The sequence below is a fragment of the Anomaloglossus baeobatrachus genome, chromosome 2, assembly GCF_048569485.1.
Source record: "Anomaloglossus baeobatrachus isolate aAnoBae1 chromosome 2, aAnoBae1.hap1, whole genome shotgun sequence".
Classification (NCBI taxonomy): domain Eukaryota; kingdom Metazoa; phylum Chordata; class Amphibia; order Anura; family Aromobatidae; genus Anomaloglossus; species Anomaloglossus baeobatrachus.
In genome coordinates, this window is record NC_134354.1 from 367,390,317 (window position 1) to 367,418,187 (window position 27,871).

Sequence of the window (27,871 nt, forward strand, 5' to 3'; positions counted from 1 at the left end):
TATCAAGAAATTGGAAGAGACCCTCCACCTCCTCCGGCCGCTTCAGCAGATATTGGTCTCCATTGTGGCGTACTATTAGGTGAAATGGATGTCCCCAGCTGTAAGATGCTCCTTTCTCTTTAATTTTTTGTAGAATAGGGAGGAGCTGACGCCTCATATACAGGGTTCTGGCTGATATGTCAGGAAAAAGCTTGATTTCAGACCCTTTGTAAGAGACGATTCCATGGACCCATGCCTTCCTCAGTATGGCTTCTTTATCCGTGTAGTAATGTAGTCTGCACAGAACATCTCTCGGCTGTGCTGTGTCACCCGGCCCCTGGCGGAACACTCTGTGGACTATGTCGATCACATAAGTGGAGTCCTCTGCAGCTCCCATCACTTTGTTGAAAATTAAAGTTACAGACTTAGGGAGGGCAGCTGCTGCTATCTCTTCTGGGATGCCTTTTAAACGAATATTATTTCGCCTCCCCCTGTTTTCTTGATCATCTAACAGGATGGCGACATTTTGCAGGTGTGTACTGGCTTTGGATAGAGTTTGCTCCAGTGTGTTAACTCTTTCAAATAGTGTAAACACATCATTCTCCACTGCAGTGGTGCGTGTATCCAGAGCATCAATGTCCCCTTTCACAATGGACAGAGCCCTCTCATGTGCCGCCTCCATTTTAGTAACTAGATTGTCCAGGTCATGTTTGGTGGGGAGAGCAGCCAGCAGCTGCAGGATGCGCTCTGTATCCACAGTGGAGCTTCCTGGGTTAACTCCTTGTGTGAGCTGACCTCCATTTTGGTTCCCCTGACTGTGTGGGGATTGACTGCTTTGGGAGCCTGACAACTCCTGACATGCCTGGGAGGCCCTACATTCATTACCCCCATGCATATCTCCATCAGTGCCCAGACTCCTGCTCTCTTCACCAGCCTGGCTGATCAAGCTCTGCTGTGGGGCCTGAACTCCACCGCCCCCCTCCTTCTGAGTATTCTGTGCAGCAGCCTCACCTCCTGTATACCCCTGCACCACTGGTCTCTGTGACGAAAGCGGAGATCTCGGTCCCAGCTGATCTCTGACGGCACCGCCCTGTACCTGCACGCCATGCATCGCCACCGCCACTTCTGTCCCGCTGCCACCACTGATGGCTGCTGTTGCTGCAGGCCCCTGCCTCATGGATGCAGGTGCAATTACTGGAGCAGGCCTGGAGACCGGAGAGAGCTTCCCCCCTTTGAACAGACGATCCACTGCTGCGCTGCTGCTTCTCAGGGCTGGTGGTCCGGTCTGTGGTGCTGTGCCTTTCTTCCCCGGCATGTTAGAGAGTGCCAGGTGGGTTTTGCTATGTTATTTGCCACCTCAGCTTGCAAGAGCTCCTACAGAGCACGTCTGCCTGCCATCAAGCTCAAGCCACGCCCCCTCGCAGAAATTGTCTTTGTCAAATTTGGTTTTGACCACAAAAAGGCTAAAAATACGCTTGCGGTTTTACCACATTTTGGCCGCATTTTTACCGTGATTTACATGCTTTTTCATTGCTTAAAGTCAGATGCGTTTTGCATACAAATACACTACTATATAAAGTTTAAACATTCAAACACTATGGAAAAAAAATGAAAAAAATGATTACAAGTATCATGATTAAAATCATATACAAAGTAGCTAATTTTATTAAATTGAGAACGGTGTTCTAATTATGTATAAAATTACGTTAATTTATTGATTTTCATTAATTTAATTGTCGGACTATGTGTGTGTGTAAAGGGACATATCATGCCCTTAATATAATGTCAAAAACGCATGCTTTTATTTTGTCAAAAAAGCATGTTAAACGCTGGGATTTTGATTTAGAATGCTTTTTGAAACTTCTCATTGACTCTGTTAGCAAAACGCTGCCAAAATGGCAAAAAAAATTGACATGTTGCTTCTTTAAACGCAGAGATTTTGACAAATTTTCAGCATCAAAACGCTGCGTTTTTAACAGCATTGTGCGCACAAGAAAGCCCTATTTCCCATAGACTTTGCTTGAAAATCAAAACGCATGCATTTTGGCATTAACGCTGCATTTGAAAACGTTGCGGAAACGCATGAAAAAAAGCAAAGTGCGCACACAGCCTTATACCAATAAATACAAATAAGTATGTAAAAACAAAGATAGATAAAAATGTATGATTTGGTGTCTCCACGTACAGAACAGCCCGACCTAAAAAATTGTCACGCTATTTAACCCCTTCAGTGAAAACCATAAAAAAACCTATGCTTTTTCATAAAACCGGCCAACAAAAAGTGGAATAAAACGCAATCAAAAGACGAATGTAATTTAAAAATGGTATAGCTGGAAGCATCATCTTGTCTTTCAAAAAACAAATATCGCTGTAATCGTACTGACACGAAGAATAAAGTGGTTATCACTTTTAACACATGCAGAACGGCATAAAAAAAAAAAAGTTAAATCCTGAATATATATGCTCTGTCCAACTCCGCCTACTAAAAATCGTAATAGAAAACGATCAAAAAATGGCATGTGCACAAAAATGGCACCGTTTAAAAACCTCAACTTGTTATACCTCCCAAAATATGGCAATGCAAAAACTTTTTTTGTAAAACTAAAAGATTTTTATTATGTGATGGCAGCCAAACATAAAAACGAAAAAAAAGTGGTATCACTGTAATTGCACCTACCTGAAGAATAAAGCAGTCTAATCACTTATACCGTACAGTGAAATGGAGTAAAAAAATAGTTAACAGTTCTTGACCTGCTGTTTATTTGTTCATCCCATGGATCACAGGCTCAGCTTACATTTATCCTGTGCTGTTTGCTAAGCGCCTACACCCGGGTTTCCATGTAAATATCTGAAATACATGATTCTGATAGATCCCCTGACTGAAGATTCCCTAAAATGAGGCAGAAGGAGCCACTGTGGATTTTGCGTGGCCTATGATCCAGCAGTGTCCCTGTTTCTGAGGCGTGCACAAAATCTTGTCTGCCACAGGTTTGTGCACCGCTGAAAAGCCAGACCCCACAAAACAGTGACCAAACGGAGTCTGGAGTAACTCTGCTGCCTCTTAGTGAATGGCTCCGCCTGGGGCTTCATCTCAATCACGTGTTTCAGATACTTAGATGGAAACTCTAAGTTGCATTGGTAAGTCCTTAGCGTAGAGCATTGGATACATGTAAACTGATCCAAAATGTTCTGTACCCTAAAATGCCACCAATAAAAGCTTCAACTCAACCCATACAAAAAAACACACTTGGGTCTGTCATCTGTTAATAGAAATATAGGGGGTGTTCAAGCTACTGGGAGCACAAAGGCTCTTGAAACGCAATGTGGATCCCACCAATAGAAATTAGCAAAATCTACAAAATCCAAATGCCCCCTTTCATTCTGAGCCCCACAATGTGGCTAAACCACAGTTAGCATCCACATGTTTGACATTAACATAGCGAGGAGAGACAACTTATTTTATGGGTGCCTGGTTCTAGAAGCACAAGCTTGGCATAATGTATTGAGCACTATAATGTATTGGGCACTACAATAGCATATTTGTAATTTTCACTTTTTAACTTCCACTGCGTGTTTCTAGAGAATGCCCATAACGTAAAAATAGAAGTTACACCCCTCTGGGACTACATCTATGGATGTAAGTGACTAATAATGGGTCTCTTGAGGGCGATTCCCACTGTTTAAGCTCTATGTTTTAAGGTGCTCACCACACCACTAGATAAATCCCTTGAGGGGTGTAGTTTCCAAAATAGTCTTTTGTGAGGTGTGGGAGGGGTATCCACTGTTTAGACACTTACGGGGGTTTGCAAACACGACGTGGTGGCGGCTAGCTATTTCAGCCAATTTTGTGCTCCAAAAGTCGAATGGCGCTCCTTCCCTTCCGAGCCCTGCCGTGCACCCAAACAGTAGATTTCCACCCTATAAAAGGGATTGTGTACTCGGGAGAAAACGGACTGTACAAATTGTTGTGCAACTTCTCGTTACCCTTGTGAAAATGCAAAATTTGGCGCTAAAGTAACATATTTTTGTGGAAAAAAGTAAAGTTTTCTTTTTTTTTTTCCCTTCCACATTGCTTTAATTCCTGAGAAGCACCTGAAGGGTTAATAAACTTCTTGAATGTGGTTTTGAGCACTTTGAGAGGTGCAATTTTTAAAATGGTGTCACATAGGCAACTCGGGGTATTTTCTGTCACATAGGCCACTCAGTCACTTCAATTGTAATATGGGCCTGAAAAAAATGGTTTTGTAAATTTTGCTGGAAAGAGGAGAAATTGCTGCTAAACTGTTATCCATAGTGATAATGACGTAGACACGTGGTAAATGTTATTTATTAACTATTTTGTATGATATAAATATTTTGTTAATGGGCATATAAAATGTTCTCATTCTGATATTTTCACAAACGCAAAATCAAAATGTAGCCATCATCATAAAGTACAATTTGTCACGCAAAAACATTCTCAGAATTACTCGGATATGTTAAGTGTTTCAGAGTTATTAAAGTGACACCGGTCAGAATTCTAAAATTTGGCCTGGTCAAGAAGGTGAAAACAGTCTGGGAGGTGAACGGGTTAAATATTTCTCTTACTACCTTTGGGGGACTTGAAACTGTAACAGTTTGTTCTTTTGTACAATATACTGCAACTCAGTGTTGCAGTATATAGCCAATTTCACAGTAAAAATTGGCTATATAATTCACTGCAATTGGTGGGTTTGTCCATCTTCAATTTCTGTCATGGTCAACCTGAATGATTTGCATTTCAGTCTAAAGAGCCTGAATATGTTCAGAAAGAAATATACAGACTTAAAAAAATATTTCTTTTCTAATATGCATATGAAATAACGTTATAAATGTAAGAACATTCTTCAATATATGTAGTAAAAGGAATGTTTTTACTTGTAAATATCCTAAAAATACATGTGCTCCATTTACAGTCTTCAGTGGACTGTGTTATCCTCCCTTGGAACCACTGATGATCCATTGATTTCCCGAGATGTGAACAGTTTTTGTGAGGACAGCTGGCAGCATAGATTCTGTTAGTTGAGGCTGCTGGCTTGTCACGCTCTAGGACTAGAAATGCAGGATGTGTCAGGTACACTGGGATTAGATAAGCGGGCTGCCTCGTTAGGTACACTGGGATTAGATAAGCGGGCTGCCTCGTTAGGTACACTGGGATTAGATAAGCAGGCTGTGTCAGGTACACTGGGATTAGATAAGTGGGCTGGTCAGGTACACTGGGATTAGATAAGCGGGCTGTGTCGTCAGGTACACTGGGATTAGATAAGCGGGCTGCCTCGTCAGGTACACTGGGATTAGATAAGCGGGCTGCTTTGTCAGGTACACTGGGATTAGATAAACGGACTGTGTCAGGTACACTGGGATTAGATAAGCGGGCTTTGTCAGGTACACTGGGATTAGATAAGCGGGCTGTGTCAGGTACACTGGGATTAGATAAGCGGGCTGCCTCGTTAGGTACACTGGGATTAGATAAGCAGGCTGTGTCAGGTACACTGGGATTAGATAAGCGGGCTGCCTCGTTAGGTACACTGGGATTAGATAAGCAGGCTGTGTCAGGTACACTGGGATTACATAAGTGGGCTGGTCAGGTACACTGGGATTAGATAAGCGGGCTGTGTCCTCAGGTACACTGGGATTAGATAAGCGGGCTGCCTCCTCAGGTACACTGGGATTAGATAAGCGGGCTGCCTCGTCAGGTACACTGGGATTAGATAAGCGGGCTGCCTCGTCAGGTACACTGGGATTAGATAAGCGGGCTGTGTCGTTAGGTACACTGGGATTAGATAAGCGGGCTGTGTGGTCGGGTACACTAGGATTAGATAAGCTGGCTGTGTCCTCAGCTACACTGGGATTAGATAAGCGTCAGGTACACTGGGATTAGATAAGTGGGCTGTGTCGTTGGGTACACTGGGATTAGATAAGCGGGCTGTGTTGTCAGGTACACTGGGATTAGATAAGCGGGCTGCTTTGTCAGGTACACTGGGATTAGATAAGCGGACTGTGTCAGGTACACTGGGATTAGATAAGCGGGCTTTGTCAGGTACACTGGGATTAGATAAGCGGGCTGCCTCGTCAGGTACACTGGGATTAGATAAGCGGGCTGTGTCGTTAGGTACACTGGGATTAGATAAGCGGGCTGTGTCGTCGGGTACACTAGGATTAGATAAACTGGCTGTGTCCTCAGGTACACTGGGATTAGATAAGTGGGCTGTGTTGTTAGGTACACTGGGATTAGATAAGCGGGCTTTGTTGTCAGGTACACTGGGATTAGATAAGCGGGCTGGTTCGTCGGGTATACTAGGATTAGATAAGCGGGCTGTGTCGTCGGGTACACTGGGATTAGTTAAGCGGGCTGCATCGTCAGGTACACTGGGATTAGATAAGTGGGCTGTGTCGTTAGGTACACTGGGATTAGATAAGTGGGCTGTGTCGTCAGGTACACTGGGATTAGATAAGCGGGCTGTGTCCTCAGGTACACTGGGATTAGATAAGCGGGCTGCCTCATCAGGTACACTGGGATTAGATAAGCGGGCTGTGTCGTCAGGTACACTGGGATTAGATAAGCGGGCTGTGTCGTTAGGTACACTGGGATTAGATAAGCAGGCTGTGTCGTCGGGTACACTAGGATTAGTTAAGCTGGCTGTGTCGTCGGGTACACTGGGATTAGATAAGCGGGCTGCGTCGTCAGGTACACTGGGATTAGATAAGTGGGCTGTGTGGTTAGGTACACTGGGATTAGATAAGCGGGCTGGTTCGTCGGGTACACTAGGACTAGATAAGCGGGCTGTGTCGTCGGGTACACTGGGATTAGATAAGCGGGCTGCGTCGTCAGGTACACTGGGATTAGATAAGTGGGCTGTGTCGTTAGGTACACTGGGATTAGATAAGTGGGCTGTGTCCTCAGGTACACTGGGATTAGATAAGCGGGCTGCCTCGTCAGGTACACTGGGATTAGATAAGCGGGCTGTGTCGTCAGGTACACTGGGATTAGATAAGCGGGCTGTGTCGTTAGGTACACTGGGATTAGATAAGCAGGCTGTGTCCTCGAGTACACTAGGATTAGTTAAACTGGCTGTGTCGTCGGGTACACTGGGATTAGATAAGCGGGCTGTGTCGTTAGGTACACTGGGATTAGATAAGCAGGCTGTGTCGTCGGGTACACTAGGATTAGATAAGCGGGCTGTGTCGTCGGGTACACTAGGATTAGATAAGCGGGCTGTGTCGTCGGGTACACTAGGATTAGATAAGCGGGCTGTGTCGTCAGGTACACTGGGATTAGATACGCGGGCTGCCTCGTCAGGTACACTGGGATTAGATAAGCGGGCTGCCTTGTCAGGTACACTGGGATTAGATAAGCGGGCTGTGTCGTCAGGTACACTGGGATTAGATAAGCAGGCTGCCTCGTCAGGTACACTGGGATTAGATAAGCGGGCTGTGTCGTCAGGTACACTAGGATTAGATAAGCGGGCTGTGTCGTCAGGAACACTGGGATTAGATAAGCGGGTGACTGGTGAAAATTGAAGTTCAGCGGTGGAGCACAACAAAATGGTGCTTAGCTCTGCCCACCTTTTGTAAACTGGACAGCCCACGGGGTATACCCAGTTCACACTGAGGCAGCTACATTGTAAGAGCCAGGGTTTCGCGGTGTCCTGAGGCTGCTGTATTTGGAGTGTGGAAGTGTTGTGGTCAGACAACACCAACAAAAAATAAAAATCATGACACATTTGCTTTGAGATTCAACATTAACCCCTTAACGACCCATGACGTACTGGGTACGTCATGGATCGTGTGAGGTTAATCCCCGCCCCCTGAAGTGGGCAGGTCGCGGCGATCCCCACACATATCAGCTGTTTTCAACAGCTGACGTGTGCCTGCTAGTCGCGGGTGGAATCTCTTCCACCCACGACCATTAACCCCTTACATCTCACTGCCAAAATCTGGCAGAGAGATGTATATGGGCGCCGCCATGACAGTGACTTACCCCGCCCCCATCGGAAGTCACGTGACATGATCACGTGACTTTCGGTGGTTGCCATGGTAGCACAGGGTCATGTGATGACGCCTGTAGCTAACATGAGTCACTTCCTCTCAATGCCGGAATACAGCCGGCATTGAAAGTAAAGCAGCAAATCTGCAGTTCTCAGCTCTGTAGCTATGATCTGCAGATAGGGCAGAGCGATCAGATTGCTGATCGCTATAGCCCCCTAGGGTGACTAGTAAAATTAAAAAAAAAAAACTTTCACCCCATTGAAAATTAAAGGGTTAAAAAATTAAAAAAAATACACATATTTGGTATCGCCGCGTTCAGAAATGCCCGATCTATCAAAATATAAAATCAATTAATCTGATCAGTAAACGGCGTAGCGGCAAAAAAATTCCAAACCCCAAAATTATGTTTTTTGGTCGCCGCAAAATGCAATAACAGGCGATCAAAACGTAGCATCTGCGCAAAAATGGTACAGTTAAAAACGTCAGCTCGAGACGCAAAAAATAAGCAGTCACTAAGCCTCAGATCCCGAAAAATGAGAAGGTTATGGGTTTTGGAAAATGGCGCAAAACGTGCGCCACTTTTTTTTTGGACAAGCTTGTGAATTTTTTTAACCCCTTAAATACAAGTAAACCTATTCATGTTTGATTAAATACAAGTAAACCTATTCATGTTTGATGTCTACAAACTCGCACTGACCTCAGGCATCACATTGACACATCGGTTTTACCATATAGTGAACACTGTGAATAAAATATCCCAAAAACTATTGTGCGATCACACTTTTTTTTGCAATTTTTCCGCACTTGGAATTTTTTTTGCCGTTTTCCAGTATACTATATGGTAAAACTTATGGTTTCATTTAAAAGTACAACTCGTCCCGCAAAAAACAAGCCCTCATATGGCAAGATTGACAGAAAAATAAAAAAGTTTCGGCTATCGGAATAAAGAGGAAAAAACAAAACGGAAAAACACAAAATGCCTGGGGGCTGAAGGGGTTAACAAGGTTTCCCATAATGGTGAATTTTTCGCAATGACCTGTCAGTCAAACCCTTTAGTGAGAAGGAGGTGGGCCTGGGCTCCCGTCTCCCAGAAAATGAATGAGCTTTCCATCCCATAAAGTGATGGCCGGTCCATCCTAGTGATATGCCATGTCCTAGCGATACTAGTTTCGGTACAGTTGACACTTTTTAACATCTGGATATGTCCTCATGTTACAAACAGCTGGGTCTGACCTCTAGAACCTTCACCGATTTTTGTGAAAATAAAGACCCTGCGCTGAGGTGGATCTGTGTCACCTTCTACATTTTCCCAGTGGAGCAGTTCTATCAACCGTCCAACTGTGCAGGGAAAAACCGAGAAAGGGACACAACCCTAAACTGGTGCAGTATCCCCTTCAGTCTCAGGATTATCAGGGGTCCCACAGGAGGGACCTCCATGTATCATGTGTAATGGCATATAATATAAAATGTAGCCTTGGGCTTTTCTATCAATGAACCCATATTCTAAACTCTGTAACAATCTTGTTTGCGTCACATATCTGCAAATGTCTGTATTATATTATTATACCAGTATTATTCTGTACTTCCAGATGAAGAATGCAAGTTACAATTTGGATCCGTACATTCAGGAGTTTGGAATCAAAGTGAAAGATGACATGACCGAGGTTACAGGAAGGGTCCTCCCGGCACCCATACTGCAATATGGAGGAAGAGTAAGACAATAACTTTTTCTTATACATGTTTTTGGATTCTGCATACATTTCAGTACAGTTTAAAACTGAATATGAAAATGGTACAGCTTATGGATCAGTCCTGTATCACGCATCTATGAGCTAACCCTAACCTAATACTTCACTTCACTCTCGTATAACATGTCTACTTGTCTGTGCTTTGTAGCATGGCTGCCTGTCTATACGTAATGTATTGTTAGCCTATCATTTCAGATATATTTTCAGGGTAAGTTGTACGTGTAAATGAAAAATAACAATTTGTGCCATTCTGAGTTATAGTGCGTTTTTTTAAGCAGTTTCTTTTCTACAGGTATCTGTCAGATTTCCGTGCGCTCAGCTCCAGAGTGGAAGCTGATGTGATGTCTTCCATTTATTGTGCACACAGAAGGGAGGAGGCTCTGCTTCTATAACACTCTAAGGCCTCTCTCCCATTAGTGTATGGCATCCGATACTGGAGAATCAGATGTGATGTGCTAATGACACTCGGCTCACGCTCTCCTGCGAGCATGATCCAACTGTCATGTTACTGCAATCCAATACTCTCACATGCAAGAGTAGGATAACAGGTGCTGAGAAGGAGAGATTAATCTCTCCATCGTCTCCATTGCCTGTCTCTGCGTATATTGGGCTGCACTCAGGTTTCATACACACGTATAGACTTGTATGGGGGCACGTGATCTGAGATATGCTGCCGAATGCGGCATGCTGATATCTTAACTTTTTTATTTTTGTTTTTTCATGCCAATTATTTAACATTGGTGCGAGTGCAATCTGATGTTGTATTGGATTGCACTCATCCGTATTAAATGCATGTGGGAGAGAGGAGGCCTTAAGCAAACTCTTTATAGGCAGTATGGGGGGATGTTATGTACAGTGGGGAAAATAAGTATTCGGTACACTGCTGATTTTCAAAGTTTTCCCAACTACAAAGACTGGAGAGGTCTATAATTGTTATCATAGGTACACTTCAACTGTGACAGAATCCCCAAAAAAATCCAGGAAATCACATTTGTATGATTTTTAAATACTTATTTAATGCCATTAAATGCAAATAAAACAACTTAATGTTTGATTCATAAACCTTTTGTTTGCAATTACAGAGGTCAGTCGTTTCCTGTAGCTCTTGACAAAGTTTGCACACACTGCAGCAGGGATTTTGGCTCATTCCTCCATGCAGATCTTCTCCAGATCTTTCAGGTTTCTGAGCTGTCATTGGGCAACATTGAGATTCAGCTCCCGCCAAAGATTTTCTATTGGGCTGCTAGGCCACTCCAGGACTTTTGAAATGCTTCTTATGGTGCCGCTCCTTAGTTGCCCTAGCTGTGTATTTCAGGTCATTGTCCTGATGGAAGACCCATTTTCAATGCTCTTACTGAGGGAAGGAGGTTGTTGGCCAAAATATCGCGATGCATGACCCCATCCATCCTCCCTTCAATACAGCACAGTCATCATGTCCCTCTTGCAGAAAGACACCCCCAAAGTATGTTTCCACCTCCATGCATCACGATTGGGACTGTGTTCTTGGGGTTGTACTCATCCTTTTTCTTCCTCCAAACACGGCGAGTGGAGTTAATACCAAAAAGTTCTATTTTGGACTCATCTGACCACATGACCTTCTCCCATGCCTCCTGTGGATCATTCATACAAGCCTGGACATGTGCTGGTATGAGCAGGGAGACGTTACGTGCCCTGCAGAATTATAATCCATGACATTGTAGGGTGATACTAACGGTAATCTTTGAGATTATGGTCCCAGCTCTCTGCTTGTCAGTGACCAAGTCCTCCCGTGTAGTTCTTGGCTGATTTCTGACCTATCTCAGAACCATCCTTACCGCATGAGGTAACATTTTGCATTGAGCTTCAGACAGTTATGATTGACAGTGAACTTGTGTTTTCTCCATTTACTAATAATTGAACCAACAGTTGTTGCCTTCTCACCAAGCTGCTTGCCTATTGTCTTGTATCTCATCCCAGCCTTGTGCAGGTCTACACTTTTGTTCCTGATGTTCTTAACCCCTTCACGACTTTTGACGGATACATCCGTCATGGTGCCCTGCTAGTTAGACCCATGACGGATGTATCCGTCATGGCAAAGTCGCGGCACCGAAGCCAGCCAGTTCACACAATCCGCAGATTCAGGGAGGAGGGGACCTCGGGAGGGGTGGTGCCTCCTCTCCGGACCTACGGAGGCTGTGATTGAATGAGCGGCGTTCGTCAGCCAATCACAGGCACTGTAATGTTTCAGCCATTGAAAATGGCTTAAACATTGAAATTCAGCCATGATCAGTGCAGCTGTAGCACTGTTCATTGGCTGGGGCTGGGTGACCTCAGCTAGATCACCCTCCCCCCGCTCCAGCAGCTCTGATTGGAGAGACCAGCCTTGTGACCGATCTCTCCAATCACCGTGGACCTGGGCCGGTGACCGCCCCCCTCAGCTTCACTTGTCGGTCCTGGAGCACGCCAGTACAGTGTATACAGTACAATGGCAGGGCGACAAGCTCTGGTCCCATGCTGTTATGTGACCGGAGCATGGGACCCGGAAGTTGCCGCGCTGCCATTGTACTGTATCGAGCCAGCGAAAAGCCTCCCGAACCGCCGCCCTCCTCCATCTGCCACCGCTCTCCCCGATCTGCTGCCCGCATCCCCACCTCTCACCTCCGTGATCGGCTGCTCGCCCCCGCCCCCTCACCACCGTGTTCTGCTGCCCACCCCCTCACCCCCATGATTGGCTGCCCGCCCCCTCACCTCTATGATCTGCTGCCCACCCCCTCCCCCTCACCTCTGTGATCGGCTGCCCGCACCCCCACCTCTCTCCTCCGTGATCTGCTGCCTGCTCCCTCCCCCTCACCCCTGTGATTTTCTGCCCGCCCCCCACCTCACCCCCTTGATCTGTGCTCCATCACTTCTCTCCCCACCTCTCACCCCCGTGATCTGCTGCCCCCTCTCCCACCTCTCACCCTCCCCGATCTGCTGCCTCCTTCATCTCCTGTGATCCTGCTGCCTAGATCCATCCTGTAAGGTAACTATCCCCAATCTCACCTCCCACTCCCCTCCCCCCCATCCTCCGCCGCTCCTGCATCCACTGCGCCCTCTCCCATCCGCAGCCATCTCTCCTGTGATCCTGCTGCTGTTCTGATCCAACCTGTAAGTATTTGTTCGTGGCTCTTTTATAGCTATCCCCAATCCCAACTCCCACTCCCTATTTCCACCCAACCCACACCCCCGCTTACCGCCAAGCGCTGATCAGCTACGTGATTGGCTGATCAGGTACGTAATTGTTGCTCGAGTTTTTCCTTTTTTTTTTGTGCACCCCAAATAAAAAAAAAAGACAAAATTTGTACAATTAGGTACCTGATCAGCAAGCGTCCTGCAGCCGTACTCGACTTTGGACAGGACTTCTTTTTTCCATCCCACCTAGTCCCCCCCCCATTTTTGCAGCACATCTTTGCGTGCGCCCTGATTTTTTTTTTCTATGCCATGAGGGGTCTAGTTTCCAAAATGGGGTCACATGCGGGGGAGCTCCACTGTTACGCCACCTCAGGGGCTCTCCAAACACAACATGGAATACGCACGCTAATTATTCCAGACAATTTTGCGTTTGAAAAGTCAAATGACGCTCCTTGTCTTCCGAGTCCTGCTGTACGCCCAAACATTTCATTTCCACCACATATGAGGTATCTGTGTACTCAGGAGAAATTGCACCATATATTTTATGGTGCATTTTTTCCTGATACCCTTGTGGAGAAAAAAGCTACCTGGTTGAAGTAACAATTTTGTAGTAACATTTTTTTTTTTTATTTTCACGGCTCAACTTTATTAACTTTTGTGAAGCCCCCAGAGGTTCAAAGTGCTCAGTAAACATCTAGATAAATTCCATGAGGGGTCTAGTTTCCAAAATGGGGTCACAAGTGGGGGAGCTCCACTGTTTGGGCACATCAGGGGCTCTCCAAACGCAACATGGTGCGGCTAACAATTCCAGCTAATTTTCTGTTCAAAAAGTCAAATGACACTCCTTCCCTTCCAAGTCCTGCTGTGCGTGCAAACAGTGTTTTTTCGCCACATATGAGGTATCTGCGTGCTCAGAAGAAATTTGCCCAACAAATTTTGGAGGTTGATAGAATCCTGCTACCCTTGTGAAATGCAATATTTGAGGCTAAATTAACATTTTTGTTGCAAAAAGTAAAATGTTCATTTTTTTCCTTCCACATTGCTTTAGTTACTGTGAAGCACCTGAAGGGTTAATAACCTTGTTGGATGTGGTTTTGAGTAGCCTGAGGGGTGCAGTTTTTAGAATTGTCACTTTTGGGTGTTTTGTGTCATGTAGACCTCTCAAAATCGCTTCAAATATGATGTGGTCCCTAAAAAAATGTGGCTTTGTAAATTTTGTTGTAAAAATGAGAAATTGCTCATAAACTTTGAACCTCTATAACTTCCTTAATTTTTTTCCCCCAAAATTGTGCTGATGTAAAGTAGACATGTGGGAAATGTTATTTATTAATTATTTTGTGTCATAATGTCTCGTTGGTTTTAGAGCATAAAAATTCAAAGTTTGAAAATTACAAAATTTTTAAACTTTTTGTGAAATCTCCGTTTTTTTCACAAAGAAACGCAAAAAAATTTGGCCTAAATTTACCACTGACATGAAGCCCAATATGTCATGAAAAAACAATCTCAGAATCACCGGGATCCGCTGAAGCGTTCCAGAGTTATAGCCTCATAAAGTGACACTGGTCAAAATTGCAAAAAGTGGCCTGGTCTTAACGGTCAAAATAGGCTGTGGGCTGAAGGGGTTAAACAGTGGTTTGGTCTGGGACATGATGGAGAGGTTGGAGTGTGATTGTGTGGACAGGTAATGAGGTCAAACAGGTGCAATTAATATAGTTAATGAGTGCAGACTAGGAGGGCTGTCCCCACAATCAGTACATAAATAAATTGACATGCTATGGCTCGGGAAGCTGTACCACATATCTGTTTATGCTCTAGAAAAACAAGCACAGTGGGCATGTGATTTCTAGAAAATCCATCCACTGTATTGTGCTGTATAATGCATCATTTTGGACTCAGTGAAAACATGCTGTGCCCAAAACACTTCAAACCCTGATCGTGGGCATGCAGCCTAAAAAAAAAAAATAGACGGTCTGTGAGAGCCAGAATTGATGCTGGTTTCTAGGTGATCAAATACTTATTTCATGCAATAAAATGCAAATAAATTATATAAAAATCAAACAATGTGATTTTCTGGATTTTGTTTCTGTCACAGTTGAGGTGTACCTACTATAAATATTAAGGACCGACCTCTCCATTCTTGTAGGTGGGAAAACTTGCAAAATCTGCAGTGCATCTAATAATTAATTTCCCCACTGTGTGTATGTATATATGTCTGTATACATACATACATACATACATACATACATACATACATACATACATACATACATACACTGTGTGTGTGTGTGTGTGTGTGTGTGTGTGTATCTATGTATGTATATACCATCAATGAGCAGTGTTGTTGGGAGTGCAGGAATAGACTGACAGAACACATCCTATTAACAGCAGCAACTTCTCTTTCCCGCTCCAACAGCTCCCTCCTTTCTTGATGGATTTATGTGGGCAGAAAATGTACTTTGATCTCTTCAAATAGTCTCTTTAATATGTCATTTGTTTTCCTAGAACAGAGCGATTGCAACGCCAAACCAAGGTGTGTGGGACATGAGAGGAAAGCAGTTCTATAATGGCATTGAAATTAAAGTTTGGGCCATCGCTTGCTTTGCTCCACAGAAACAATGCAGAGAGGAAGTACTGAAGTAAGTATCGGCTCGTGGCAGAAAATAACCAGATGGGTGCCGGAAAATTTTTAATTAGTATTTGAAAAAGAACGTGTGTGTGTATATGTATGTGTGTGTGTGTGTGTGTGTGTGTGTGTGTGTGTGTGTGTGTGTGTGTGTATATATATATATATATATATATATATATATATATATATATATATATATATATATATATATATATATATAATCTCTATCATAGTTTTTAAGGTTGAAGGGAAGACTCTAAGTCCATCTAGTTCAACCCGTAGCCTAACATGTTGATTCAGAGGAAGGCAAAAAAAAAAAAACCAATGTGGCAAACAAGTTCCAATGGGGAAAAAATTTCCTTCCTGACTCCACATCCGGCAATCAGACTAGTTCCCTGGATCAATACCCTGTCATAAAATCTAATATACACAACTGGTAATATATACACACACACACACAGTACAGACCAAACGTTTGTACACACCTTCTTATTCAAGGTTTTCTGATCATGCTCAGACTTCTGCTCAAGGCATGAAACATTAGATGATAATTCTTATGAAAACACTTTTGCTATTTTTTAGTTTAGCTCTGCTCTAAAAGCCTTCTCTACAAATATCTGTAACAGCAAAACTATACATAGTTAATTTGGAGGCACAATATGTTCATTTCAGATGAAATCATGCCAGATTTACACATGAATAGCTATATACATTGCATATTTGATAAGTCATTGTGGACCAGGTGTAGAGGTTTTTTTGTTCTTTTGGTGTGTGATTTATTTTAATATTATTATTAAATATTAAATATTATTTTAATATTGTCAAACAAGAACTTTTTGCATTCATAGTTTTGCATAAATGAATAGCTTGCTTTCCATTCTAAACCTGCTTTTAGCTTTTTATTTAACAATTTTAGTCCTATTTTATATATAAAAATTCCCAAACATGATGTATAATTTTTTTTGCAAATTAACCTTTCCAGGAATTTTACTGATCAGCTAAGAAAAATCTCCAAGGATGCTGGGATGCCAATCCAAGGGCAGCCATGCTTCTGTAAATACGCGCAGGGCGCGGACAGTGTGGAGCCAATGTTCAGACACCTCAAAAACACATATTCTGGTCTCCAGCTGATAATCGTCATACTGCCAGGAAAGACGCCAGTATATGGTGAGAATAGACCAGTTTATGCACTACAGAATATATTGATAAAGTAGAGGTACAACCCAATTCTAGTAAAGTTGGGACGCTGTGTAAAATGTATAGAAAACAAGAATGCAATAGTTTTGAAATCTTTTATGGACTTATTTTACTCACAACCTTAAGCATTCCTGAGCCCATGCATTGACTTAATTCTTCTTTAAAGTTGTTCAGTCCGGTGAACCTCTGACTATCTTTGCTTCTGAGAGGCTCTGCCTCTTTATCATGCACTTTTTATACAGTCATGTGATTTTGTTTTTCATTAGTGGCACTTTTCCAGCCTTTTATTATCCCTGGCTCAACTTTTTGAGATTTATTTCTGCCATCAATTTCTCAATAAGTTAATAAATGGAATGAAAAAATGTCTAATATTTATCTTTTGATGTGTTCTGTTATAAATAAAATATGGCTATAAGAGATTTCCACATCAGTTCATTCATGTTTTCTTTACATTTTACAGTGTCCCAACTTCTTTGGAATCGTAAAATAAACACAGCTATTTAATAAATTGTCTGCAAAAAGAGCGGTCTCCATTTAGAAAACAAATATTTTGATTTCTAGGCTTTGTGCCCACGATCAGGGTTTTATGGTTTTTGTGCGCAGCGTGTTTTCACTGCTTTCAAAATTCTGCGTTTTAGAGTACAAGCACAATGAATGGGATTTCTAAAAATCCCATGCCCACTGTGCTTGTTTTTCCGCAGTGTAAACTGACATGTGGTACGGCTTCTCGAGCCGCTGCATGTCAATTTATTGATGCTGAGCCGCAATTGTTATCTGCAGGGAGGACAGAAAGGGAGATCGCAGCAGCCCGAACCCTGATCGTGGGCGAGGGCAGCTGCAGTCTCCTGTGGAGAGCACTCGTGGCCCCGCAAAGGAGGACATGCTGCTTCCAGGATGCAGTATGTCCGGATTGTAGGCACATATCTTTATGTATTTCCTGTGTGTGTCTAAAACCATTTTTGCTTGCATAAAAAGGGTCTACAATGTTCTAACGAGTAGGAACCAAGACATTTGGTCGTTTGGTAACCATGCTGATTGGCATGATTGTGTATTGTACACTCTTCTATTACTGGACAGTTTGTGTTAACGATTGCTTCATTTCCAGCGGAAGTGAAGCGTGTTGGAGACACACTCCTTGGCATGGCGACCCAGTGTGTCCAGGTGAAAAATGTTGTGAAGACTTCTCCGCAGACCCTAAGCAATTTGTGCCTAAAGATCAATGTCAAACTAGGTGGAATCAACAACATACTAGTGCCTCATCAACGGTATGTGTTTTTGTTTGTTTTTTTTTTTTTAATAACTAAGCCTGTCATCTCATTGGACACTATAGTAGTTCCCTAAAATATAAATGTTCCATAGTGTAGTGGTACCCATTCCATTCCCAAAGTCTGAACTGCTTGCTGCCTGCAGATTGGGGAATAAACAGGTCTCCGATGTTTTCCTCCACCCTTTCTGAATGCTCCGATCCCAGCCAGTAGTTATGACCCACTACAGAACTTTTATAGGTAGCAGTTAATTGTGCATGTAGGGACATATTGTATAGTAAATGGTTCTCTATAAAACTTTACTTGCAGCTCCTGCTATTAGAGAACACCATTAAATTGACACTAGGCAGGCTTTCTTTTGGTACTCTGTGTTTTGGTGCTTATGCCTTGATTACCAGTTTAATGCTTTGCTGCTTATCTTCCTTTTGTTTGTTTTTTTGGGGTTTTTTTATAGGCTAAAAAAAGGGAAAGGTGAACGCACATGAAAGAAACTATTAACAGTCAGAATATGTAGATCACATCAAATATTATTACAACATAATAGAAGGACTGGTGATAACTATTGATCAGCGAGCACTACCGTGCTTGTATGGTCGGTACTCAAAACCAACATTCGAGCATGGTAGTGCTCGCTCATCACTAGTCATAATTGATAAAGGATGAGCAGGCCTGAACATTCAATGTGTCTGTACATCCCAATATCCTCTTTTACACATACATATTCACACATTGATGCATTTACTCCTCTTCTTCTACACTTAGAAGTGCAGTAGCAAGTAGACCAAACAGCATTACACTTTCAGTAAAGTATCAATTGGGGAAGAAACCTCAAATGACTATAAACCTCCGACTCAAGCCAAAGCGGCCACATTTATTGACAGCTAAAACGAATTTATAAAATTTTGACATTTTACTGAGCAAGTTGATCAGCTAATACCATTACCACCCTTATCCCAGTGGATTTCACTGCCATTATAACCACTTTTCCTGGCACAAAATAAGTTTACAGAAAAGTCTTTTTATAACCTTGGACAATTTATAATTTATGATACCTAAAAGACCTATTTGCGGAGGCTCTTGGGGAAAGTGATTGCAGAAAAAGGACCATTTCCTACCAGAATAGGTTAATTAGGGGGCAGGGTCAAGCCGCACGGATGAAGTCCCTGATGCAGATTGACAGCAGAAGCATAGCTCTAAATCACAGATTATCATTATATGCAATTTATTTGGTGTTTCTTTTAAAAAAAACACATTTCAAAATTATTACAAAGAGTTTAACAAATCTTTTGAACAAAGATTAGACAGGAATCCACTACTTCCATCCAATCACTGTCCCTGAGTTCAGGCAGATCCAAACTCCATGTTACCAGGGCACTACCAAGAGGTTTGGCAGTAGATTAATATAGTGTCTGCTTTCTACATGTTCAAATACATGTTCAGGTGTTGCTGTATCTTAGTAATGTCTCCAACTTAGGTGATCCCAGTTGCACTAGGAACAAGCTAAAATGTAGAATGAGTTAACAAAGTTGACCCAGATACTTAAACCTTTCTTTGCCCCAAACTTGGCCACTGGATGGTCTATTAAGTTAGGTATATCAAGGTTGTCCAATAGGGGATTGTAGGGGAAAATTTCAGTAGTATCAAAATTAAATAAGTTTGTAACTACCATCAATGCCCGAGGTACTGTTTTATAAAGCAACAGTTTAGGGCGACAAAGCACTTTGTATCTGTAAATAAAGTTTGATAAGGTCTCATCGTACCAAGAAGGGCTCCATGTAGAGCTGTAGCTGCGTTGGTCATATCCAACTAATATTTTGCATGCACCAATTGTCCTTTTATTAGGAGTTGCCATATACTTTTGGAACCTGCAGGGTCACCAGCTTGAATCTAGGGAAATTTTCCATGCCAATAGAGTGCAACATCTTGTCTAGGCCTCAAAAGAATTCTAGGGGGAGAAAATTAGATTTTAATATCTTTTCTATTTAAGTATATAATGTTGAAGGGAACCTGTCAGGTAAAAAAAAAATGCTATTAACCAGCAAATATTGGGTTAATCTGCAGTTAATAGTGGCCACTGTACTGAGCGCCCCACTGTCAGGAGGAAATTAACCTTGTTCCTATCAGCAGCCTTGGGCATTGTCATAAGGTCATGGCCAGCGCACTTTCAGTCACCGCTCAGTACATAGTGAGTGACAGCTGTAACCACACCCCAGGCACTGACTGACAGCTGACTTAGCCGGCTCTGCACAGGTGCAATACTAAGTCAGTTGTCAGTCAGTGCCGGGCCTGTGGTTACAGCTGTCACTCGCTATGCAGAGAGCCGTGAGAGAAACAAAAGACCAAAAAGATCAGACAGCTGGTTTTCATCTGCTATGGGGCAAAAAAAGCTCCTCCTCCCCATACACATTGGATGCTTGAAGGCCCTTATTCTGTATAGCCATCGTAGCATTTAATCAACACCTAGCTGAGTTTAGTTATCGTTATTTTTATTTTTTTTTAAATCTTGACACCTTACTTTCTCCTGTATCAGAGTTGGCAGTCATTACATTACATTTGTTTAATTTTTCTAGCTTCTTACATCTGAATGGGTGTTTAATTCTCTTACCCAATTTCTTGTTTCATTTCAGTATTTTGACAACCTTATTGTGCATGTTGCTTTGTCATTTTTGAAATGTTTATATTATTTTTTCTGTGTTTTTCATGACCGTTTTGTCCAATCCATCTTTAGTTTACATTTTGTGAAGGTCTTTCAATCATCCTGTATACCATTAGTTATTTGTTTTGAGGTTCTAACATCATTGAGCCCATTGTCTCAGATATATGGTACCATATTGATCTTCTGTCTTTCTGAATAAGCATAGTTTAAGTTGCTTGTTTTGCCTTGTGACAGCTCCGCGGTCTTCCAGCAGCCAGTCATTTTCCTTGGAGCTGACGTTACACACCCACCTGCTGGTGATGGGAAGAAGCCCTCGATCACGGCGGTCAGAAACTAAACAATGTATATCTATACGATCTGATAGATGCAAAGAAGGAACTAATATTGTTCCTTTTTATTGTCCTACAGGTTGTTGGTAGTATGGATGCTCATCCAAGCAGATACTGTGCCACAGTAAGGGTGCAGCGTCCCCGGCAGGAGATCATTGAAGATCTTTCATACATGGTGAGGGAACTTCTCATCCAGTTTTACAAGTCTACACGTTTTAAACCCACTAGGATAATCTTCTATCGAGATGGGGTGCCAGAAGGGCAGCTCCCTCAGGTAAGTACAAAGTTATAAATGGTTTGAACAGTTTCCTTGTATTTCTTTTGAAGTCTATGTAACTTTATTTTTTCTATTCCTGCCTCTTAAGATTCTGCATTATGAGCTGCTAGCTATCAGGGATGCTTGTATCAAATTGGAAAAGGACTACCAGCCTGGCATCACTTACATTGTTGTCCAGAAGCGGCATCATACACGCCTATTTTGTGCTGACCGCAGTGAGCGGGTATGTGGTGTCCCAAAATACTTAATGTATATGGTGTATGTTACTTTAGACTACTTTACGCTGCTCATTTGTTACACTTGCAAGCTCTTTTCATTAACAGTGCTATATCTTTCCATAAGCCGTGCCTAAGGTGCCTATTTTATTAATGAAATAATGTATGTGAAATGACTTGGGATCCACATACAAGGTGGCCATAAAATAACCTAAGGTGTTTGGAGCTGTGTGCAGACTGGCCCAGTGGACAGAATTGGCTGAAAATTGGTATGTATGCTATTCAAGGCATGGGAAAACGGAAGGCATCTTAAAAAGATTTTTATACCAAAACTCCCCACCAGGTGAAAAAGTGGCTCTGTACAGTGAGCGAGCGGCCCAAAAACCGTGTGCCGATAATTGGAGATGTCACAATTGTTCCACAGACTAGCATAACTGTTCAATATGGCTGCTGCCATCATGCATGGTAATCATGTTCATCCTATGCAGAGCATGCTCGACACTTACGTGTAACATGTCTGGTGGGATGCTGCATACTTCCAAAATGATGCAGTCTTTCAGGTCAGCCAGGGTGTCGACATTTCCTGATTAAACGCTCTATTTCAAGTGTCCCCACAACCAAAAATCACAAGGATTGAGATCGGGCGAATGCGGTGGCCATGCATTAAAGAAGGAGCGGCTCAAAATCCTGTCATCGGGAAAATGTGCATGCAGAACGTTTTTCACACGATTTGCGATGTGAGGAGATGCTCCATCATGCATGAAGGTGGTCGTCTAAAGACACTGCCACTGTTGGAGTTGCGGAACGACCACTGTTTCCAGCATTGCCTGGTATCTCGCTGCTGTCATGGAACATATAGCAACCCCATTTGGCCTCATTTCTTCGTAATGGAACGATCCAAGGATGAATGATGAGGTGAAGCCACACCAATCGATTACCTTTGGCGAATGCAGCGGAACCCCCTCGACTGAATGCGGATTTTCGGTAACCCATATGCGACAGTTTTGTGTGTTCACCGTTCCATTCAGGTAAAAATGCCTTTCGTCGCACCACAGAAGATTCCATGGCCAATTGCCATCCACTTCCACTCTCGCCACAGAAACATGAATGCAAATGTCATGCGGGTATTCTTTTCACGAAGAATAAGTTGTTGATGATGGCTAATTTTGTACGGGTATGCCCGCAAGACCTTTCTGAGAACTTTCCACACTGTGCTGTACGAGCGCCCCAATTGCCTGGAAACACTGCGTGCACTGTTGTTCCTGGCAGGGTTGTTTGTGCCCTGTTCCACGACGGCAATGGCAATGTCTTCCACAACCTCTCTGCTTACTGGTCGTCACCTGTGCCCTGGCTGAACACTCAGTAACTCTGTTGCCTCAAAATGTGTCATCATCTATCTCAGTGAATTGACAGCCTTTGGACCGCTATGTGTATGAAGGTCTTTCAAACGACGAAAGCTCTCAGTGCAGTATTCCTGGGATTCTCATAAAACAACCGCACTAACCGCACACGATCCGGCAAAGAGACAGGCATCTAGCAGACTGAATTGCAAGGCGCGTTCACTGTACAGCGCTACTTTTTCACCTGGTGGGGAGTTTTTGTATAAAAATAATTTTAAGATGCCTTCCGTTTTCCCCATGCCAATTTCCAGCCAATTCTGTCCATTGGGACAGTCTGCACACTGCTCCAAACACATTAGGTTATTTTATGGCCACCTTATATAATAGTAAACTCCATATGAAATATATAGAATTATATTAAATTGCTGCATATGTGGATTTATTTTTTTTCATTTATTTATTTTTTTTACACCTCTTAATTTCTACTTTTTTTTTTTTTTTTTGTATACAGATTGGAAAAAGTGGTAACATTCCGGCAGGGACCACCGTTGACACTAATATCACACATCCCTTCGAGTTTGATTTTTATTTGTGCAGTCATGCGGGTATTCAGGTAATATACTGCAAAAGTCTGTGCAGATAGGATTTCTACCACAAAAGTGATGTTGGGAAATGTAACTTCAATATCACTATGATGATGAGGATAAATATATTTAAGTCCACATGTGTGTAAGTCCAGGCAGGGCCAGAAAAAGGCCCATATTTCAAACTGTATCCTGGATTGAAAATATATGGGTAGGGTTCTGGTGGTAGTAAAGTACAATGTGTCATGAAAATAACATTCTCAGAGCCAAAAAAGTTAAGGCATTGAAAAAATTACTGTTAGGCAAATATACATTTCTTTGTCGCTCTATTGGGAGACGCAGACAATTGGGTGTATAGCTTCTGCCTCCGGAGGCCGCACAAAGTATTACACTCAAAAGTGTTAAGCCCCTCCCCTTCTGCCTATACACCCCCCGTGCTCCCACGGGCTCCTCAGTTTTTTGCTTTGTGCGAAGGAGGTCAGACACGCACAGCACAGCTCCACAGTTTAGTCAGCAGCAGCTGCTGACTATGTCGGATGGAAGAAAAGAGGGCCCATATAGGGCCCCCAGCATGCTCCCTTCTCACCCCACTCTTGTCGGCGGTGTTGTTAAGGTTGAGGTATCCATTGCGGGTACAGAGGCTGGAGCCCACATGCTGCTTTTCTTCCCCATCCCCCTCAGGGCTCTGGGTGAAGTGGGATCCTATCGGTCTCCAGGCACTGAGACCGTGCTTCATCCACAACTCCTGTGGAGCCTGCTGGATAGGAGCCGGGTACCGTTCAGGGACATGGCCCTGCTACGTGAAGGTACTCTGTATCCCTGTGGGGACCGCGCACGGCAACACCTCAGCTTTGCTGGGTGTGCTAGTGCACCGGGAACCGCGGCACTGACCGGGTTAAACTGTGCCATTACACACTCAGCGTCGCTGAGTGTGTTTATATGTAGGGGCTACCGCGCTAACCGCCGCTGCCATGGGAAACTGCGGCGCGGCTGGGACTTGTAGTTCGCCGGGGACTTCGGCGTCGGCCGCGCTTTTACGGCGGCCACGCTTATACTCGAGTCCCCGGCTTGCTTGCGGCCTAGTTTCCCTTTCTCCCGCCCTCAGCCCTGACAGGCAGGGGAAGGGCGGGACGCTGCACGGAACGAGCAGCACTGAGGGCTGGAGTATGATTTCCATACTCCACCCCCCTCACTGTGCACAGTGTGAGCACCTCGGCCACGGCTCCCTCCTCTCGTCAGGACGCCGCAGCCATTTCCTGTCAGCTCCTACGACGCTGCAGAGAGGGACAAACCCTGGGAGACCCAGACACGGTCTCTGGTGGCCTCATAACCGCTTTAGGCGGATGGTAAGCAGCACCTGTGGTGCTAGCCCCATGGTGCTGTAGTGTATTGATACATTATTTGTTTATAGTATATATTTTCCACTGTATGAGCACAGTTCATTCTGGCTATATACCCTATTGTGTTACTCAGGGCGCCCACAAAAGGCAGGGGTGCCAAAACACAGGCTTATTATGCTGCCTGCGTCGCTTGTACGACCCAGCTGCCGGCAGGTTCCATTGACCCTCATTGTGTGCATTGTTGGGCCCCTGTGACACTTCTTCAGCCAGGGCCCCTGCTAAGAGGGGCCCAGGGGGAGCCACCTGTTGACACTGTCCTAGTGACGGGGACGGAGTTTACAAAACTCTCTGAGACTATGGCTAAGATACTAGAAGCCTTGCAGTCCAGGCCGGTATCTCAGCAAAGGGACTCTGTTGAATCATTGTTCCCTGGCCCCCCTCAGTTAAACCAAGTCCAGCCGGGGTATCTCATACATCCCAGGCTGAGGGTTCTGACTTAGACCCCAGCCCCAGACCGACTAAGTGGGCTCGCTTAGAATTTCCCTCGACATCATATTGTTCAGGGTCTCAGCGGGGGGAATCTCTGGTTGATGATGCGGAGACAGCTGATCAGGATTCTGATCCTGAGGGCGCTCTCAATCTTAATACTCCAGACGGGGACGCCATAGTGAACGTTCTTATTGCGTCCATCGATCAAATGCTGGATATTTCTCCCTCAGCTCCTCCGGCGGAGGAGTCAGCTTCTCATACACCGAGTATGTTTCTAGACCACTCTGATTTCAGAGAGGCACTCCAGAATCATCATGCTTGTCCAGATAAGCGTTTTTCTAAGCGCCTTAAGGATACACGTTATCCTTTTTCCCCTGACGTGGTTAAAGGTTGAACTCAGTGTCCCATAGTGGATCCTCCAATCTCCAGACTGGCGGCTAGATCCATACTTGCAGTGGAAGAGGGGGCCTCGCTCAAAGATGCCACTGACAGGCAGATGGAGCTCTGGTTGAAATCCATCTATGAAGCTATCGGAGCTTCTTTTGCCCCAGCATTCGCAGCCGTATGGGCGCTACAAGCTATCTCAGCAGGTCAAGCGCAAATTGAAGCAGCCACATGCACGGCCGCGCCACAAGTGGCATCCATTACCACACAGACCTCGGCAATTGCGTCTTACGCTATTATTGCTGTCCTGGACTCTGCGAGCCGTACGGCGGTCGCGACCGCCAATTCGGTGGTACTCCGCAGGGCCTTGTGGCTACGGGAATGGAAGGCAGATTCTGCTTCCAAAAAAGCGCTTAACCAGTTTGCCAATTTCTGGCGACAGGCTGTTTGGCGAGCGTTTGGATGAAATCATCAAACAATCCAAGGGAAAGGATACATCCTTACCCCAGCCCAAACAGAACATACCCCAACAGAGGAGAGGGCAGTCGAGGTTTCGGTCCTTTCAGAGCGCGGGCAGGTCCCAATTCTCCTCGTCCAAAAGGTCTCAGAAAGGACAAAGGAACTCTGATGCATGGCGGTCTAAGTCACGTCCTTAAAAGGCCACCGGAGGTGCCGCTAACAAAGCGGCTTCCTCATGACTTTCGACCTCCTCTAGTAGCATCCTCGGTCGGTGGCAGGCTCTCCCGCTTTTGCGACACCTGGCTGCCACAAATAAAAGACCGCTGGGTGAGAGACATTCTGTCTCACGGTTACAAGATAGAGTTCACCTCTCGTCCCCCGACTCGATTCTTCAGGTCATCCCCGGCTCCCTAGCGAGCCGAGGCTCTTCTGCAGGCGCTGCGCACTCTGAAGGCAGAAGGAGTGGTGATCCCGGTTCCTCTTCAGTAACTGAGCCACGGTTTTTACTCCAACTTGTTTGTGGTCCCAAAGGAGGACGGGTCTTTCCGCCCGGTCCTGGACCTGAAACTGCTCAACAAACATGTAAAAACCAGACGGTTCAGGATGGAATCCCTCCGCTCCGTCATCGCCTCAATGTCCCAAGGAGATTTCCTTGCATCGATCGATATCAAAGATGCTTATTTCCACGTACCGATTGCTCCAGAGCACCAGCGCTTCTTGCGCTTCGCCATAGGAAACGAACACTTGCAATTCGTGGCACTGCCGTTCAGCCTGGCAACAGCCCCACGGGTTTTTACCAAGGTTATGGCTACTGTAGTAGCGCTCCTACACTCGCAGGGTCACTCGGTGATCCAGTACTTGGATGCTGATCAAGGCACCCTCTCAAGAGGCATGCCAACGCAGTCTCGACGCTTCCCTGAAGACTCTCCAGGGTTTCGGGTGGATCATCAATTTTCCAAAGTCAAATCTGACACCGGCCCACTCGCTGACATATCTTGGTATGGAGTTTCATACCCTCTCAGCGATAATGAAGCTTCCGCTGTTCAAGCAGTAGTCACTTCAGAAAGGGGTACAATCTCTCCTTCAAGGCCAGTCACACACCTTGAGGCGCCTCATGCACTTCCTGGGGAAGATGGTGGCAGCAATGGAGGCAGTTCCCTTCGCGCAGTTTCACCTGCGTCCCCTTCGATGGGACATCCTACGCAAATGGGACAGGAAGACGACGTCCCTCGACAGGACCGTCTCCCTCTCTCAGGCGACCAGAGCTTCCCTTCGGTGGTGGCGTCTTCCCACTTCATTATCGAAGGGGAAATCCTTCTTTCCCCCATCCTGGGAAGTAGTCACGACGGACGAGAGTCTGTCAGGGTGGGGAGCGGTTTTTCTCCACCACAGGGCTCAGGGTAGGTGGACCCAGCAAGAGTCCTCGCTTCAGATCAATGTTCTGGAAATAAGGGCAGTGTATCTTGCCAGTGGCTGGAGGGCAAGCAGATCCGAATTCAGTCGGACATTTCCACAGCGGTGGCATACATCAACCACCAAGGAGGCACACGCAGCCGGCAAGCCTTCCAGGAAGTCCGGCGGATTTTGATGTGGGTGGAAGCCACGGCATCCGCCATATCCGCAGTTCACATCCCAGGCGTGGAAAACTGGGAAGCAGATTATCTCAGTTGCCAGGGCATGGACGCAGGGGAATGGTCCCTTCACCCGGACGTGTTTCAGGAGATCTGTTGCTGCTGGGGGGTGCCGGACGTCGACCTCATGGCGTCCCGGCACAACAACAAGATACCAATGTTCATGGCACGGTCTCAAGATCCCAGAGCTCTGGC

At 44.6% G+C, this 27,871-nt stretch overlaps 1 protein-coding gene across 1 annotated transcript in view; it reads left to right on the top strand.

Moving 5' to 3' along the window:
• Positions 1 to 27,871, top strand: part of LOC142291475 (protein argonaute-1) — a 168,991-nt gene that overhangs the window by 110,599 nt on the left and 30,521 nt on the right. The window contains exons 10-17 of the mRNA XM_075336029.1: positions 9,576 to 9,698; positions 15,387 to 15,520; positions 16,493 to 16,677; positions 17,813 to 17,972; positions 20,863 to 20,953; positions 21,037 to 21,231; positions 21,323 to 21,457; positions 23,301 to 23,402. Coding sequence (XP_075192144.1) covers positions 9,576 to 9,698; positions 15,387 to 15,520; positions 16,493 to 16,677; positions 17,813 to 17,972; positions 20,863 to 20,953; positions 21,037 to 21,231; positions 21,323 to 21,457; positions 23,301 to 23,402 — 1,125 coding nt within the window. The remainder of the gene's footprint in view (positions 1 to 9,575; positions 9,699 to 15,386; positions 15,521 to 16,492; positions 16,678 to 17,812; positions 17,973 to 20,862; positions 20,954 to 21,036; positions 21,232 to 21,322; positions 21,458 to 23,300; positions 23,403 to 27,871) is intronic.